General features: G+C 41.7%; 1 protein-coding gene across 2 annotated transcripts; it reads left to right on the top strand.

Annotated features, from left to right (window-relative positions):
- Positions 1 to 3,377: 3,377 nt before the first annotated feature.
- Positions 3,378 to 14,555, top strand: ampd1 (adenosine monophosphate deaminase 1 (isoform M)). Of its 2 annotated transcripts, none has more exons than XM_079176612.1 (15): positions 3,378 to 3,522; positions 6,420 to 6,585; positions 6,736 to 6,892; positions 8,318 to 8,483; positions 8,569 to 8,788; positions 9,132 to 9,261; positions 9,785 to 9,979; positions 10,523 to 10,654; positions 10,775 to 10,938; positions 11,138 to 11,264; positions 11,828 to 11,991; positions 12,244 to 12,364; positions 13,361 to 13,534; positions 13,875 to 13,985; positions 14,287 to 14,555. In XM_079176612.1, exons 1-15 carry the CDS (start codon positions 3,501 to 3,503, stop codon positions 14,440 to 14,442), a joined length of 2,205 nt encoding a protein of 734 aa, XP_079032738.1. In that variant the 5' UTR covers positions 3,378 to 3,500; the 3' UTR covers positions 14,443 to 14,555. The 2 variants fall into 2 exon arrangements, with proteins under 2 accessions (XP_079032738.1, XP_079032739.1); XM_079176613.1 differs by lacking the exon at positions 3,378 to 3,522 and adding an exon at positions 5,644 to 5,782.
- The last annotated feature ends 1,335 nt before the right edge of the window (positions 14,556 to 15,890 follow it).

Consider the following 15,890-nt stretch of genomic DNA (forward strand, 5'->3'; position numbering starts at 1 on the left):
CACCACTTAACCTGACAGCAGTAATATTTCATACCAAACAAAACATTGTCATATGACACCAACTTGAACTACATATTGGAGATGTATAAATAGAGGTGGTTATTTTGCATTTATTACTTTCTGGTGTCCACAGCATGTTTTGCGGCTTCTCCTAGCTCATCATATGACGTTTTAAATCAATTAGAGAAGTGAAAACTACAGGAAATTGTCTGCATGGCCAGAGATGGGCAAAAATACATCAAAATGTATTTTGATACAAAATACAAAATACCCCCAAATAAATGATTACAACAAAATACAAAATACAAAATACTGGTGCCATAAAATGTAACAAAATACATGTATTTTGTATTTAAAATATAGGAAATACTTTTTTCTGGATTTTCTGTTTTCTCACAATTTGGTATAGCAGAGCATTCAGGTTTATACAATGTACACAAAGCTCTGGTGAACCCCACAAACAGGAAGAACAGTCACAGAATGTCAGTGTAACTTAGCAAAGCTATTGAAAGACAACAACTTGATTATGTATATATATATTTTTATTAATGGGACTTAACAGCCCAGAAACTTTGGCTTTGTATCAACAAGAACATATTTATCACATATGACACACAAGCTCCCAATCTCCCTCTTCCTATAGCTAGCTACTCGACTGATAAGCTAACTTGCTAAACACTGGCTATGCACTAGCCTAGACCACATGCTAGCGTCATTAGCATGTTAGCATCGATCGCTAGCTTGATATTATAACCATCACCATGCATATACAATAGGCTATGTAGCCAGACAAAGACATAAGTTATACATCAAGCTAGTTGACATCTGTCACACTCGGATACAATATTTAACTTGACAGACAATCCGTTGAACTTGAAGATCTGAAGACTGAACTCGTGAACTGTTTTTTGATTCGTGGAGAAAGTATTTTGAGTATTTTAAATACAAAATTACTCCACTCTGAAGTATTTTGTTACAAATTACGTTCGACTTTTAATCGACCCTATCAAATACAAATTACAAAATACTCAAAAGTATTTGAAATACGTATTTCAAATACAAGTAATAGAAATACTGCCCATCTCTGTGCATGGCCAACCGGACCTATGAGCTGGACAGCGGAGCACCTGTTGTAATTTGGTAGAGTCTGACAGCCCGGGTGATGATGATAGGAGTAATATGAGACGGGGAAATTTGGACTCCCCGCTCCCTCTTGCCCATGCCAACCACTCGTCCAGCTGCTGATAATCTCTCAGGTTCAGATCTCTCTAGACCACGGAAAAGAAATTCCTCTGAGAACAGTTCATTCATGGCAGCCTGTGCATTTGTTGGCACTTGCCTTCGATGGTTTGTCCTTCAAGTTCACATTCATGTGACAACTTGGCGAAGGCTGAGGAAGAGTACCATCAAAGAGTTTAAGAATGGTCAAAAAACACAATTTGTTGAAAGGAAATTCATTCCATTTCTTTGTTATTATTGAGGCCATGCTGTACGAAAAGCACATCAGCTAAAACATGAGGATTAAAGCATTCAAGATAATTTTTCAGAACTCTTGATGCTTGTGTCACCAGTTTAGTTCTAATCACCAGTAAACCATAAACCGTAGTTTTAGCTGGAATGTTAAAGTTATTTAAAATGATGCTTATGAAATGTATTTTACTGATAAACATGATTTACAAAATGTCCTAAGCTCCTGTCTTCTATTTTTATTTATAATGGCTCAACTGACTGTCAATGTCTAACTTGATCTCTTTCACTAGTTGCACTCTGAGAGGAACCTTGACATTTAGGATCGCATTCCCTAAAAATAGATGGCTTGTTAAGTGTCTTCAAGCTGCACACAGAAGCAGAGCTGTGACACAAGTGAATGGCAAAGTGCTTGAAGCAGTACAAAATACTTTTTAAAAGTTTGACAGCAATTGAAATTGAAAGAATATTCCCTAAAATTTTTCAAATGTAAATTTCCAATGCTCTGAAGAGAACAAAGCCATATAAAAACCATGACAAATAAAGCTAAAACCTTCTACATGGCTAGATATGATATAGACCAACCAACACTGAATATTTGAGTTTGTTAACGTTGGCTCAGCCTTGTTATCAGTTGGAAAATCGAGTAATTTGATTTGTATATTTTTTCAAATTATAGAAAAGTTGCTTTCAGCAGTGATTACAATAAGAGATTGATACTAAGTTTATTTGTAAGGGCGTCACCTCCATCTGTCTACAAGGCCTGGTGGATATTACCACACCACAATTACCACTAGTCATGCTAACAACATGGGGTGGCAATTTCGGTTGGTCTACCACTTTGCTCCGGACTGAAATATCTCATTAACTATTGGATGGATTGCCATGGAAAATGAAATGTGTCGTCCCATGAAGATAAATCCTACTGACATTGGTGATCCCTAACTTTTCCTCTGGTGTTATCAACTGGTCAAACATGTTCTGGATGGATGACCGAATACCCGCAAACCTGACGTTAGCATGCTAACAGGCTAAACTAAGATGGTTAAAAAGGTAAGCATTATTACCTGATTACCACCAGCATGTTAGCATGCTGACGTTAGCATGTAGCTCAAAGCACAGAGCAGCTATGGCATATGGGAACTAGATAGTAAAATAGTCTCTGGTCTGTAAGGCTGAAAAGAATTAGACCTACCATGCATGAATTCTACAAATCTTCCAATCTTATCGTTGCTATAAAAAATGCACTTCAAGTAAAATTGTTAGAACAAGCCTTGATTTTCCTCACTGGTCAAGAAATATGTCAAAAGACTAACTCAATACTATTCTAAAGGATCTAATCCCCTTCTTATTTAGAGGTTTAATGGAAAGTAACAACAATATAACGCGACTCGGACCTTATTAAATCACTAATGTGAGGTGCAAGGATCACATGTTAAGGGATTTGCATGTTTTCAAATGGACCAAAGTCACCATGGGGTGAGAGCCCATTTCCCTTGTGCTCAAATGCTAATTGTTGCTAAATCAACAGAGTATTAAAAATGACCTGTCAATAATTTCAAAACTTTTCAAAACAATAGTTTTTTTCCCCTTATTTCCTGAAAACTTGGAAGTTTTCAACCCACAGTAACAATTTGGTCAACCTTTTGCATTTTCAGTGGATTGAAAGGTGTGTCAACACATGAGCACCCGTCTAAAAAAAACACCCGACATGTGCAGAGCCACTTGTGCCCCACGCAGGGTGTTATATAATACATGTCCCCCACCGTACCCGTCTCTTTGTCTCCACACTGTGTCCGTCAGGGAGTCCCGTCTGCACATACACAACTTTAAAAATAGAAACACATATGAGTTCCCCCTCCGTTACGTCCTGGCGTGTCCCGTGTGGCCATAGCAGGTTCCACGTGAGGGGCAGAAAGAGCTTAATATTCCACAGACCAAGCACAGGGCTTCACACTTCCCTTCTACAGTGGTCCAGTAGCTGCCCACCCTTTACCAGTCCTCAGGGAGCGTCTCACCAGGACAGCGTCACCATGCCGAAAGTCTTAGTGCCAGGTAGGTATGGGCAGAAGGACTCTGGGGTTGAACATGCACTCTCATCTATAGTGTTTTCAATATTTCACGTTGACACATGACTATAAAAACGAACTGTGGAAGCCTTCACTTAAAGTGTAATCATTTTCATTTTTGTTACGCTTTTCCATGGAACGTTTTTGGACAACACATGAAACAAAGAACTTGACCTTTCTGTCACAACGCAACACAATCGTTGAGATGTATGGAAAGAATGGAAGCGAGAACGCCAAAGACTTCGCAAATATGCCTTGAATGCATATTACAGGGTTCACACCTCTTACTGTCTAATATCAACAGCTGTTTAGGCAGTACATTCCCAAATGTTTGCCAGTGTTACATTGTCTCTTTAATTGATGGCACTGACAGCTTTAATGACGGGCTCATTGGGGTTAAAATGCATATAGTTCCAACATGAAGTCCATATTGGATAGTAAACAGTGATCACAAGGTGATTATTCTTTTAAATGTGTTTTATCTTTGTGATTTGTGTGATTCCAACGTCAAAATACATTTCTTGAGCTCAATTGCAAACAATTTAAATTCATATCATGAAATCCGGTTGTATATCAGAGCAGAGTGTATAGGGAGTAAGTGATTATCAGATGTTAAAATTACAAGAGAGGGTGTCTTATGGATGTGATTTGCCAGCTGATTCTCTGACTTCAAGTGTGACAGGAGATCAGGTCATTCTTAATTTGTGTTTCAGTTTTTAGTGTCCCTTCTTTTAGTTCATCGCCAGTATGAAAATCTCTTTCATTACTACATTACTACTATTTTAAATGCTGTTGTAATAGCTGCTAAATATAGGCTAACCTCCACCAGGCTCTGGGCATCTGGCAAGTATAATGACACATTATGCCGTTAGAACCACCACCAAATGTTCGAACCATCGACTGTTTGAAGAGCTTGGTGGTTGTAATGATTTGGCAGGTGTTGGTGCAGACTGTGCTCGATTTGAAAGCATAATCTGACGTGACGGCTGGGATTTCACACCGTTTTTTACGATCTGCCGGACAGCAAATGAACGGTCAACGATGAGTCTTAAAGGGCCAGTTTACCAAAATCACACAAAACTCAGCAACATAGATAATCAACATAACTCACTGTGGACTATTTTCTATTAAAGGTATCGTCCCAAAGAAAACATACAACAAGTTTGTTTTTCTGTAGCTCACTGACTTCATAATCACACTTGGTTTTGTTTCCCTCTAACCTGGACCGTCCCACCCTGCCTGAGACTTTTTGCTTATTCAGCAGAGGGAGGAAGCGAGTATGGAGCTAAGAAACTTCATATGGAGTTCAGGGAAGATGAGAAGCATTTCAGAATGCATGGTTTACCTTACGGATGTGAGACGGTCACATCACCAACGATTCTTTCTCCAAAGCGCGGATCTTGGTAAATGAATGTCTATTCTATACGAAATGGAAAACAATGCCGTACGGTGGAAATGGACACCATTTATTAATCTATTGTTCACATTCCATATCTGGTTCATTATAATGCATTTGAATTTGAGGCTTTGCAAACAGAGCAGCACCAATGAAGACCTAAGTGAATGTGAACAGCTATATCAATAAATTACTTTTCCCAGGTAGCTCAGCGACTCCTTCCACCACGGGAATGCTTATCGGTTCACAAAGCAGCGCACAAACGAGACTTAATTGACCTTCGGACTTGCTTGAACCAACGTAAAACCGCATCTTCACGTGCATGACGAGATGTTCAGAAATGATAGCGGTGCAGGAATGGAATCCTGCACATTGGTATCAAAAGGTGTCGCTCCCCCGGGAGCGCGGAGACCGCCGAATCCTCTCTGCATGTGTCCTGAAGATGCAGTTCCCACTGCTGTGTACAGCTGCTGTTCCTTCAAAAGTAACTGAATTTAACAGTCATGTGTCCTCCTCAAACTGTATGTTACCCTAATCCCACTTCTCCATTTACCATAAAGTGTCCCAATGTCTCATTCCATTGCTCATATCCTCAGCATTTGCTCTTGCATGTGTCTTAATATATATATTATCTCTATATTTTGGTTATAACCGATATATATTAGGTCTCTCTGCCTAAAATGTTATGTATTCGTAACTACGGCAAACTTTTTGTTACTGATATACTTTAACACAGTCATTGTTTTGGTTTGCACATCACCTTTCTAACCAACTCTTTTCTAACACTATCTTTTTTGGGTTTTACTTCGGGCGGCTCTACTTTCTTGCTGGGCACAACCAGGTCAACATAGTAAGTATGGAGAGTGAGACGTGGAACCCCAAGTTCCTTTCGTCATATGTGCCATACCGGAGATGTAACGCCTTGGCTCTTGTCTCTTGGCTAGAAAGTGCATGTAAGAAGTATAGTTTGATCTACAGACTGATGGGCATCAGGTAATGCCACTCATGCTGTGTATTGTCATTGCGTTGCTTTTGAGACTTGAACGCTTGTTGGAGAACTTGTTGTTATTTGACAAAATAACAACAATCTACATATGCAGTGAGAGATGATCTGGAGTTAGAAACGTACATTTAAAAAGGCTGAACCATCTTGTGTCCGTGCGAGTCGAGCCGACAGCGTGTGCCAGTGCTCCTCTATGTGCATGGGACCAAACTGGAGGTCAGACTTTGAATGAGTCAGTCTCTGGTCATGTGCACAACGCATGAGTCTGCAAACATCTGGCTGGATAATGTACGTGCCCTTTTACGTCATAGATGTAAGATGTTGTGTGCACCATTCATTCATCATGAATCTACATTCATCTGCAAGTCATGTTCACGCCGCATAGATTAGCGGTCAAGAAGTTGTGTTTGTGGCTGCATGGTGTGACGGGAGCAGAATGCCGAGCTCTGTTATTAACACAACGAACCATTGCTGTGCCCGACAGAGACCGATGACAAAATGCGGGCCTTTGCGGAGCAGGTCTTTGCGTCGGAGACCAAAGCCGAGGACGTCCGCGATGAGATCTCTATGTTTGATGTGGCTGAGGACTGTCCCATCATGCACCAAGAGATGGCCCACCATCTGCACACTGAGGACGATGCTGAGAAACGGTGAGGCGGGAGATTACGTGTTGTCAGTTTGTGCTTGTGGCGCAGCAAAATCATGTCAATACACGGTGAGGAAATACAATATTTGGAGGTTTCACATTTGCATTTAGTCTTAATGGCAAACCACTTAACCTCACCTCTCCTTATCCACAGCAAGAGACACCAGCGCTCCTGCACCATCGCCATGCCTGTGGTCGCTTCCCACGCGGCTGCTGCTGCCTCTGTAGTGTCAGCGGAGGTGGACACGCCCACCTACCTGGAAGTGCCGCACTTCCAGAGAGTGGCCATCATCGGAGACTACGCCTCTGGGGTACTGTTTATTTTAATTTGATCCCTTTCAAATTCACGGGTGAAGTACTTTTGTTTGCCTTCATATTTTTAGAACACCCACCTTCCTTAACTCGGGAAGAATAATCCTTGATGTAAATTCACTAGTAAGTAGCATCAAACTCATAGAGTGATGCAGGGATGAGGTAACGTGAGGGGTTTTGTTAGGAACAACCCAGAGGTTAGTCCTTACTGTTGTGTTATGTTCAAGGGGTGACAACGAGAAAAAAATGGGGGAAAAAATGGAACATGGATCATTAAGCGAACAGTTGCTGTGTTCCTATAAAATACTATTAAAAATAAAGCTTGCGTTAACTACAGACCTTATTTCAGGCATCTAACAAAAAGCCATTGACCTCGAGACTCGGAAGTCCAAAAATGAGCTGGTTCAACTTAAAAAAAGTTCCCTCCATTTTTGCCTAAAAAAGTAAACTTCAGTATTTGTTTTTATTATTCTCCTTATTACATTCCCTTGACTGAAGGGGAAAAACGTTATTAAATGTGTGGGATGCATTTCATTATTACCAGTGAATGCGACTTTACATGTATAAACCTTTGTTTGCTAATATGCTAACCACTACCTTTAGAAACTTAATTCGGTCAGTTTAGTGAACAGTCAGGCAAACATTCATTCCATAATAATTTCAAATCTAACAAAAAATTTGACTTAAAGGAATTCTTTTTTTGAAATACATGTATTAAATGGTTGATTACACGTTCACTTAAAATATTAATTGATTTCAGTGAAGTCCCGTATGATCTTTTACAGTGTAATAGCAGTAGTAGTTGAAGTCTCTACCCCTTTATTTACTGCATGCTGCAAAAGGAAGCTAAACTAGACTTGGGTCAAGTTGACATGGGTGCAGACTTTGATTTCACTGACTATATGTGTCTGTGGGTCAGTGGCTTCACCAGCAGAGGCCCATGAATGGAGCTCAGCTGAGAGCAGCTCTCACGACTGTGGGTTTAACATTTACAGGGATTGAAACACTTTGGAACTCATTGATATTTCTGCTTAAGCCTACTCAAAACCTCATGGTCGTGAAGTATAAAGTATATACGCTGACTGTAGAACATATTGCGTAATATCACAAAGAGCAAATGCAGCATGTCAGAAAAAAAACCCTGCCAAATAGGGACAATGTTTTGCAAAGGAAACTGTTGACTTTAGCAGCTTAAAGCATATTTTCAAATCAATTTATCAATCAAGTCCTCGCCTCCCATCAAACAAATATAAAATCTTTAGTGACATTTAGTTTTAGCATGAGTGGATAGCTAACGGTTCATCTTGTTTTCTAAAGGAATGCTTCAGATGTTGACATAGCCACATGTCATTATAAAGGCTACAATTATATTTATTTTATTAGTAACTGTAAAATCTGTAACGTCTCTTGCATCTGCCAATCAGGTGACCATGGACGACTTTGAAGTGTCCTGCAAGGGTCTATACCGCGCCTTGACCATCAGGGAGAAGTACATGAGGCTGGCCTACCAGCGCTACCCACGGACGACCTCCGAGTACCTGCGGGACATCGAGGGGGAGACCTTCAAAATCGAAGATCAGGTGCAGCCAGGTGAGGAGAGAGAAGGAGTGGAGGCAGCTCGTGTGAGACGTTTTCTGTACCAGTCGATTGAATTGCATTTACGTCCGTCCATCAGTCTTCACAGCGCCTCCAAAGGAAGGGGAAGACCCCTTTGACACCAAGAACCTGAAAAAGGATCTGGGATATGTTGCTCGCATGAAGGACGGCGTCATCTATGTGTACAACGACGCCGCAGCCGCAGACCAACATCAGCCCAAAGACCTGCCCTGCCCCGACTACCCCACCTTCATCGACGACATGAACTTCCTCATTGCTCTCATTGCACAGGGCCCGACGTGAGTCCTTTGAAATGATGTTGATTGCTGTGGTTTGAACTTTAGAATAAAAAAATCTCGGTTTTCTCTATGGCTTCCTCAGGTCTTTAAAAGTGATGTCATGTTGTAGATGACCCCCAGGGTTTAGCGACTGTAATTCATCACAAGTTCTCAGTGTGTGGTTGTGGGGATCCGCACAGGGCGCAAGACAGGTTCCCAACAAAATAACATACAATAACAATAAGCTTCAAATCAACATTTTCATTTTTCACACTTGAATTAAACATGAAATCCGTCAATCTGCTGTTTGGCAACCCCTAACAGTGCAGTTCATGAGTTAAACTGCTTCTCTTTTGTTTCGCAGGAAGACGTACACTCACCGTCGTCTGAAGTTCCTCACGTCCAAGTTCAATGTGCATGAGATGCTGAATGAGATGGAGGAGATGAAGGAGCTGAAGCTGAACCCCCACAGGGACTTCTACAACTGCAGGAAGGTAGCCCTGAAAAGCCTTTAGCGTGCACACTTCTTCTAATTTAGCTTTAAAACATAAAAGCAGGACAAATAACGTGGAACAAATATACCTGTACTTTGTGAAGTGCCCACAAAGTCTGGGTTTTATATGAGGGGAGACTGTAAAATGAGGTGGAATCATTGCATTCTTCCCCCACTGACTGATCTCAACATCTTTAAATTGACTTGTGTTTATTTGTGACACACAAAACACACTTTACGTTCATACAGAAAGCATTGAAATCAATAATTCAAGTGTCTAAAAATTGGGGTTGTCATCTGTATCATTTCAAATGTATTCAAGTTTACATAAATGAGGAGATTCTTTATATTTTGATTAAAATCCCACTTAATTTGTTGTCGTCCCCGCTTTACGTCTGCCATTCACCTCGTGTGAGTGTGTGTGTGTCTTTAGCTCCCTCTTGTTACCAAGCAGAGTAATTACACACCACATGAAACCCCAAACCTCAGTGATCCACACCCTTATCATCTCCCTGCCTCTCCAGGTGGACACTCACATCCACGCCGCCGCCTGCATGAACCAGAAGCACCTGCTGCGCTTCATCAAGAGGTCTTACCGCGTGGACGCTGACCGCATCGTGCACAAAATCCAAGGGAGGGATGTCACCATGAAGGAGCTCTTCCAGTCCCTTCACCTGCATCCTTATGACCTCACTGTGGACTCCCTGGATGTCCACGCTGTACGTCACACACTTGTTGGAACATTGGTGGCTTTAGATGTGAAAAGCTAAAAAATGGAATGACCATGTTAAGGAAACATGAGGAATTGTCTTTTTTTATTGCAGTTCTCTGACTGCATGTGTTAGAAAGCATCTAAGTATTTAACAGTATTGATTTTCTTCTTGAGTAAACCTAATGAGAAGTTTTTAAGATATCGAAAATTAGCTGAGAACATGGTTTCATTTTTAAGAATCACAGTTATTTTGTTGCAATTTGTTCAAATGAAAGGATTGTATACATAGTGGGAGACAATATAATACATGTATTGCTTCAAAAAGGCACAATTTAAACATTACACTAAACTAAACACACACTAAGAATTGTATTTCCTTATTCACTCTATTTGGATAACTACTTAAAGTAAACATCCAAATGTTCTTTTTCAAAAACTGCTACTATTGCAAAATTTGCATTATGAATAGATCAATCTATTGTTCCCATCCCTTTAGTCAACCTTCCGTGATCTAAATCTGTTTTCTTGTCTCTTTGTTGTTTCTCTGAAGGGAAGACAAACCTTCCAGCGTTTCGATAAGTTCAACGCCAAGTACAACCCTGTAGGAGCCAGTGAGCTGCGTGACCTGTACATGAAGACGGAGAACCACATCGGGGGAGAGTACTTTGCCACCATCATCAAGGTCAGTTTCTGTGTGCAAAGAAGGGATAAGAAACATCACAGAAGAACAGTTCTTTAAAAAAATAGGTTTTAATTATGAAATAATCCATATTTCTGTCCGTTTGACCTTTGTGTAAACCAGGAAGTAGCCACTGACCTGGAGGACGCCAAGTACCAGTACGCTGAGCCTCGTCTGTCAATCTACGGCTGCAACCCCGCCGAGTGGAGCAAGCTCTCCAGCTGGTTCGTCAAGCACAGAGTCTTCTCCCCAAACCTCAAATGGATGATTCAAATACCCAGGATCTAGTAGGTTTTCATATCTTGATTCTTTCTTTATGCAAACTGTGAGAATAATGTATCCTTGTGGATAAATCGTGGATTCTAATTTGCCTAGGATATGACATTAATTTTTAATACCATGTGAGCTTGAAAAAAAAGGCTCAAAGGGTTTGAAAGATGGCCAGAATTCATATTTAAATGGTTTTTCCCCCCTCTTCTATCTTAGTGACATCTTCAGAGCCAGGGACTTTGTGCCCCACTTTGGCAAGATGCTGGAGAACATTTTCCTTCCAGTGTTCCAGGCCACCATCGACCCAAAGTCCAACCCAGACCTCAGCATCTTCCTCCAGCACGTGAGTCAGAAAAAGTCACAACTGCAAAGGTGCCCTCAGTAGAGTGCAGATAAGGCACGTCGCACAATCCTCACAAACAAACAAATGAAACTCGCCAAGCTCTCTGCCTGCTTAGCAGCCGTTTGGTTGCGGAGAGGTATATCAGTGTGTGAACTCGTTGTTCTGTTAGCTGTTAGCCAAACACACCGCACACTGTTATCCCCTCACTGTGGGCGCAGAGTAGCGGATTGGGGGTTGGATAGCCACTCTGCTGTGTCATCACCGGTGGCCCCCCTACTGGCCTTGGGCTGGTTAAGAGCAATGGCAAGTGTAAAACGGGTAATAAAAGGAGTTTTGAGAAAGGTCCTTGAGCATGCAGCCACAACTGGACACCCAAAATATTAAGCAGTTTGCTGCAGCAGAATGCGAGATCAACCGTGGACCGACACGGGGGTCCGCACTCACTCACACATTGCATGATTGCGTTCATAACTCTGGGATGATCATAACGGCTCAGACACAACGAGATAACAAAATCCTATCTGTTACCTGTGTAATCAACCTTTTTGCCACCTGGTGTGTAGGTGACAGGTTTCGACAGCGTGGACGATGAGTCCAAGCACAGTGGTCACATGTTCTCCATCAAGAGCCCCAAACCAGAGGAGTGGGACATCGTCAAAAACCCCTCCTACACCTACTACATCTACTACATGTATGCCAACATCACTGTGCTCAACCAGCTCCGCAGGTCAGTAGCTTTGTCTCCGTTGACACAGTTTTGTCTTTTTTAGTGTGAGCCAGTAGCGCACTAAGAACTATTTAATGCTTTCAGTTTTTTTTAATGACAGATTCCTGCCATTTTGTGTTCATATCTCTTGGACTTTCCCCTCATTGTTTTATATGTCTCATCTTCTCCTCAGTGCTTGACGATAACAGGAAAACAAGTTCCTCTGAGAACACGTGTCCATAGTTTAATCTTTGTTTACTGTCTGCTTTCCAGAGAGAGAGGCATGAACACGTTCACGTTCAGGCCTCACTGCGGCGAGGCCGGTGCCATCACCCATCTGCTGGCTGCCTTCATGACGGCTGACAACATCTCTCACGGCCTCAACCTCAAGAAGGTCAGTGCTCTCTTCAACGGCCGTGAATCAGCACTTAAATTCAGCAGCACTCATACATCACTCACACAATGATCGGGCACCAGTTCTAGACTTCAGCTCTGCAAAGGAACCACAAGGGTTCTAGGTATTGCGCTATACTATAGCCTACAGGAGAGCTACTGCACAAGCACACCTGGTGATGCAGTGGCAACTTACTTCAAACTAAAAAACCTTGTAAAATGGCAGATACATTCACAACAATATATTCTAGAAAGGGTGTTTCTCATTTATCAAAAAAAGCATCAGACAAGTCAGGAAGTCGATTGTGTTCCATTATTAGTGTCGTCATACCAAGCAGAGACAGGAGATCCATTGATGTTATACATTTTTCCTTCCACAGAATGTCTTCTGTGCTGTACGTTGGTGATGTGCATGCTAGGAAGGAGGACACTGGATTGAATTTGAGCTCAGTTCCCAACATGTTCTAGATTTTACACAGAGCATTATCAGACTTACTCGTGACTTTATTGTATTGTTCCAATAATCTTCTAACACTTCTGCACCCCAGTTCCCTCTTCAATTTCTGGCCCATTTCCTGCATGCAAAATAGTACACCGGAGGCATTATAACTCCAATTAAAAAAAACATAATTTTTTCTTGATATAATCTTTTATCTGAAAGTACCAAAAGATGTCCTTTCTAGATGTGTAGTTTATTCCTGTCTGATTAAAGGGCAAAAAGACCCCACTCTCACACTGGTCCCAGAGGAAAGAAATACCCTTTTAGGGCTCAATGTTTGAAATCTGGATCTAAGTGTGTGTTATCCTGAGACCTTTGATACGCTGCACTGCCCTCCATGCCTTATCTGTATTAATTGCTGTTACGGCAACAACCTTTAACTGTCTGATTTCAAGTCTTCTTAAAAGAGCAAGTTTGAAAGGGGATATCTGCATTCATTTATGATCATTCTGCTTGCTTTATCTTCTAAAAACCTGATCATATCCCCCCCCCCCACAGAGTCCTGTGCTGCAGTACCTGTACTTCCTGACCCAGATCCCCATCGCCATGTCCCCTCTCAGCAACAACAGCCTGTTCCTGGAATACGCCAAGAACCCGCTGCTGGAGTTCCACCAGAAAGGCCTGGTGGTCTCTCTGTCCACCGACGACCCCATGCAGTTCCACTACACTAAGGTCCGAGCACAAGGAGGGCGCAGACAATGTCGCATGCTGTGCTGCGTATAATGAGCATTGTATTAGGTCTACAGATGAATGCGTTTCAGTTTTTGCATTCTGATTGTACACAAAAAGTAATGTGCTGCACACACAAACGGAAATGAAGTAGAACAATCAAATGGACATGCATTGTGAGCATTGTGCCATATAGAACACGCAGATAGTGGTTTAACAATGTGAATGGCATGTACGCAGTTACCTCTGGTAATTGCTGCCTTCCACAGTTCACGGGATGAGCTATAGCTGTGTCTATGTGATCCAAATATCAAAGTGTAAATCTTGGCCTTTATGTCCACAGGAACCCCTGATGGAAGAGTACGCCATCGCAGCCCAGGTCTTCAAGCTCAGTACCTGCGACATGTGTGAGATCTCCAGGAGCAGTGTTCTGCAGAGCGCCATGTCTCATGAGGTAACACACACTGCATTGGTGATCCATTAAATGTGGTGATGCTTTGTTGACTTTTTGTTTTTTCAAGACATTGAACAAATGGCTTGTAAGACGCGTCTTTCTTTTTTACTTTGGCAAACATTGTCGGTGCAAAATAGTGCTTGAAGACGTGTTTCTGCACTCAAAATCTTCATGTCAAATCCTCTATCTTTTCACCGCACAAGCTGTTTTTAAATCAAAGAGATTTAAGCATCATGTTCCACATATAGGCGATTTTATGCTCGCACCAAAACATGCTTGTGGGTTTTTTTCTGTGTTCCAGGAGAAGAGCCACTACCTGGGTGACGACTACCTCAAGGAGGGCCCAGCGGGCAACGACATCCGTAAGACCAATGTGGCCCAGATCCGCATGGCATACCGCCACGAGACCCTGTGCTACGAGCTCAACCGCATCAAGGAGGGCGTGAAGTCCGATTAAACTCTCTCAAATACGACTTCCACTCGGAAAAAGTTTCCACATTCGTTTTTTTCACAGCAAATCTTAAACAATTGAATCTTAATGCAAGACAATAAAATGTGAAATAACAAGTGTATTTGTGTGGTAGTTGCCCCGGTGATGCATTTCATCATTCAATCAGTGTTACATTGCAGCATTATTTACTTGACAGCCGGATCTTGTCTCGTGTTGATTTTGTGACTTGGCAGAGCTACTGCCGCCTTCAGACGTTGCTCATGAGCTCTGACCTGTGAGCTGCAAATGAGACATGAATTGCACTCTTATTCTGCGTTTCTTTCTACACTGGGCACCAAAAGTATTTTTCTGATGGCTGTTGTTTCCTTTCGAAGTGTAGCTGCATTAACATTTTAGCTGTCTCTGCAGAATGAATCTGGGAAAAATGCACGTCAGCCACGGAGATGTTAGTTTGAGATGTTGCATAATGCATCCCTTTATCATTAGTTATTAACAGAGCCTCCTTGATGTCTGCCATTTATCTTAGCTGGATTGAGTTCACAATATACCTTGTTGGATGAAGTCTGAGATTTCTTTAAAAGCAAAAAGAAAACACAGGGGAGATCAAGACTAACGTTTCCTTTAGCTCACATTTTTGTGGTCCTCCGTTTGTCTGATCCAACTAAACAAACATGTAACATATGTTCTGAGTCTGCTCCACTGTATAAATTCATGAAGTGAGTTTGGAAAGTCTGGCTATAAATAGCATCTGCTGCAAAATGGACAATTACTAGACTTTGACACTTATATGGCACTTATAAGCACACCGCACCGACACATCACATCTGGTTGCTTAATAAATGAAAGCAAAGTCCCAGTCATATATCCCAGTCAGTTATTAACTTGAGTCGTGCATGTGCAGCTCATAGCCAAGCGTCCATATTTCCCAGGACACCTGAAGACAACAGCATTTATTCATCGTTGACAGCTGCAGCGGTTGATGTGATGACGTCTTCCCTCTTGGATCGGGAGGATTCAACCAAACTTTCTCGCGGTCACAGTCGCGTCAAGCTTAACAGAAACACCCAGCGTAAAACCGGAAGTCAAATGCCTTTCCTAGAAAATGAGTGTACGAGTTGTACATTTACACAGATATGTTAAATGAGTCCATGATGAATTGTGAATCTGTGAAAAAATCTAAAGAAAATAGACATGTACTTGTAGGGAACAAGTGGGCAAAGTAAGTGTTACCTGATCATGCCTTTGACAAAAAAAATAGAAAAAATACTTTTCCAACAACTGATGTCGACCACCTCCAACAGTGTGGATTCACCTTGAATTGGTACATAGTCTGTGGCAGGTACTATGAAAGGCCTTATCCTGTATTGATCGTGAAGCAGCAGATAGTAATTCACACGTCTTTCTACGCCATTGTTAGTGTTTTAATAATGCCATATTGAGACACTAAACCAGAA

The sequence above is a fragment of the Pholis gunnellus genome (genome assembly GCF_910591455.1).
Source record: "Pholis gunnellus genome assembly, chromosome: 2".
Classification (NCBI taxonomy): domain Eukaryota; kingdom Metazoa; phylum Chordata; class Actinopteri; order Perciformes; family Pholidae; genus Pholis; species Pholis gunnellus.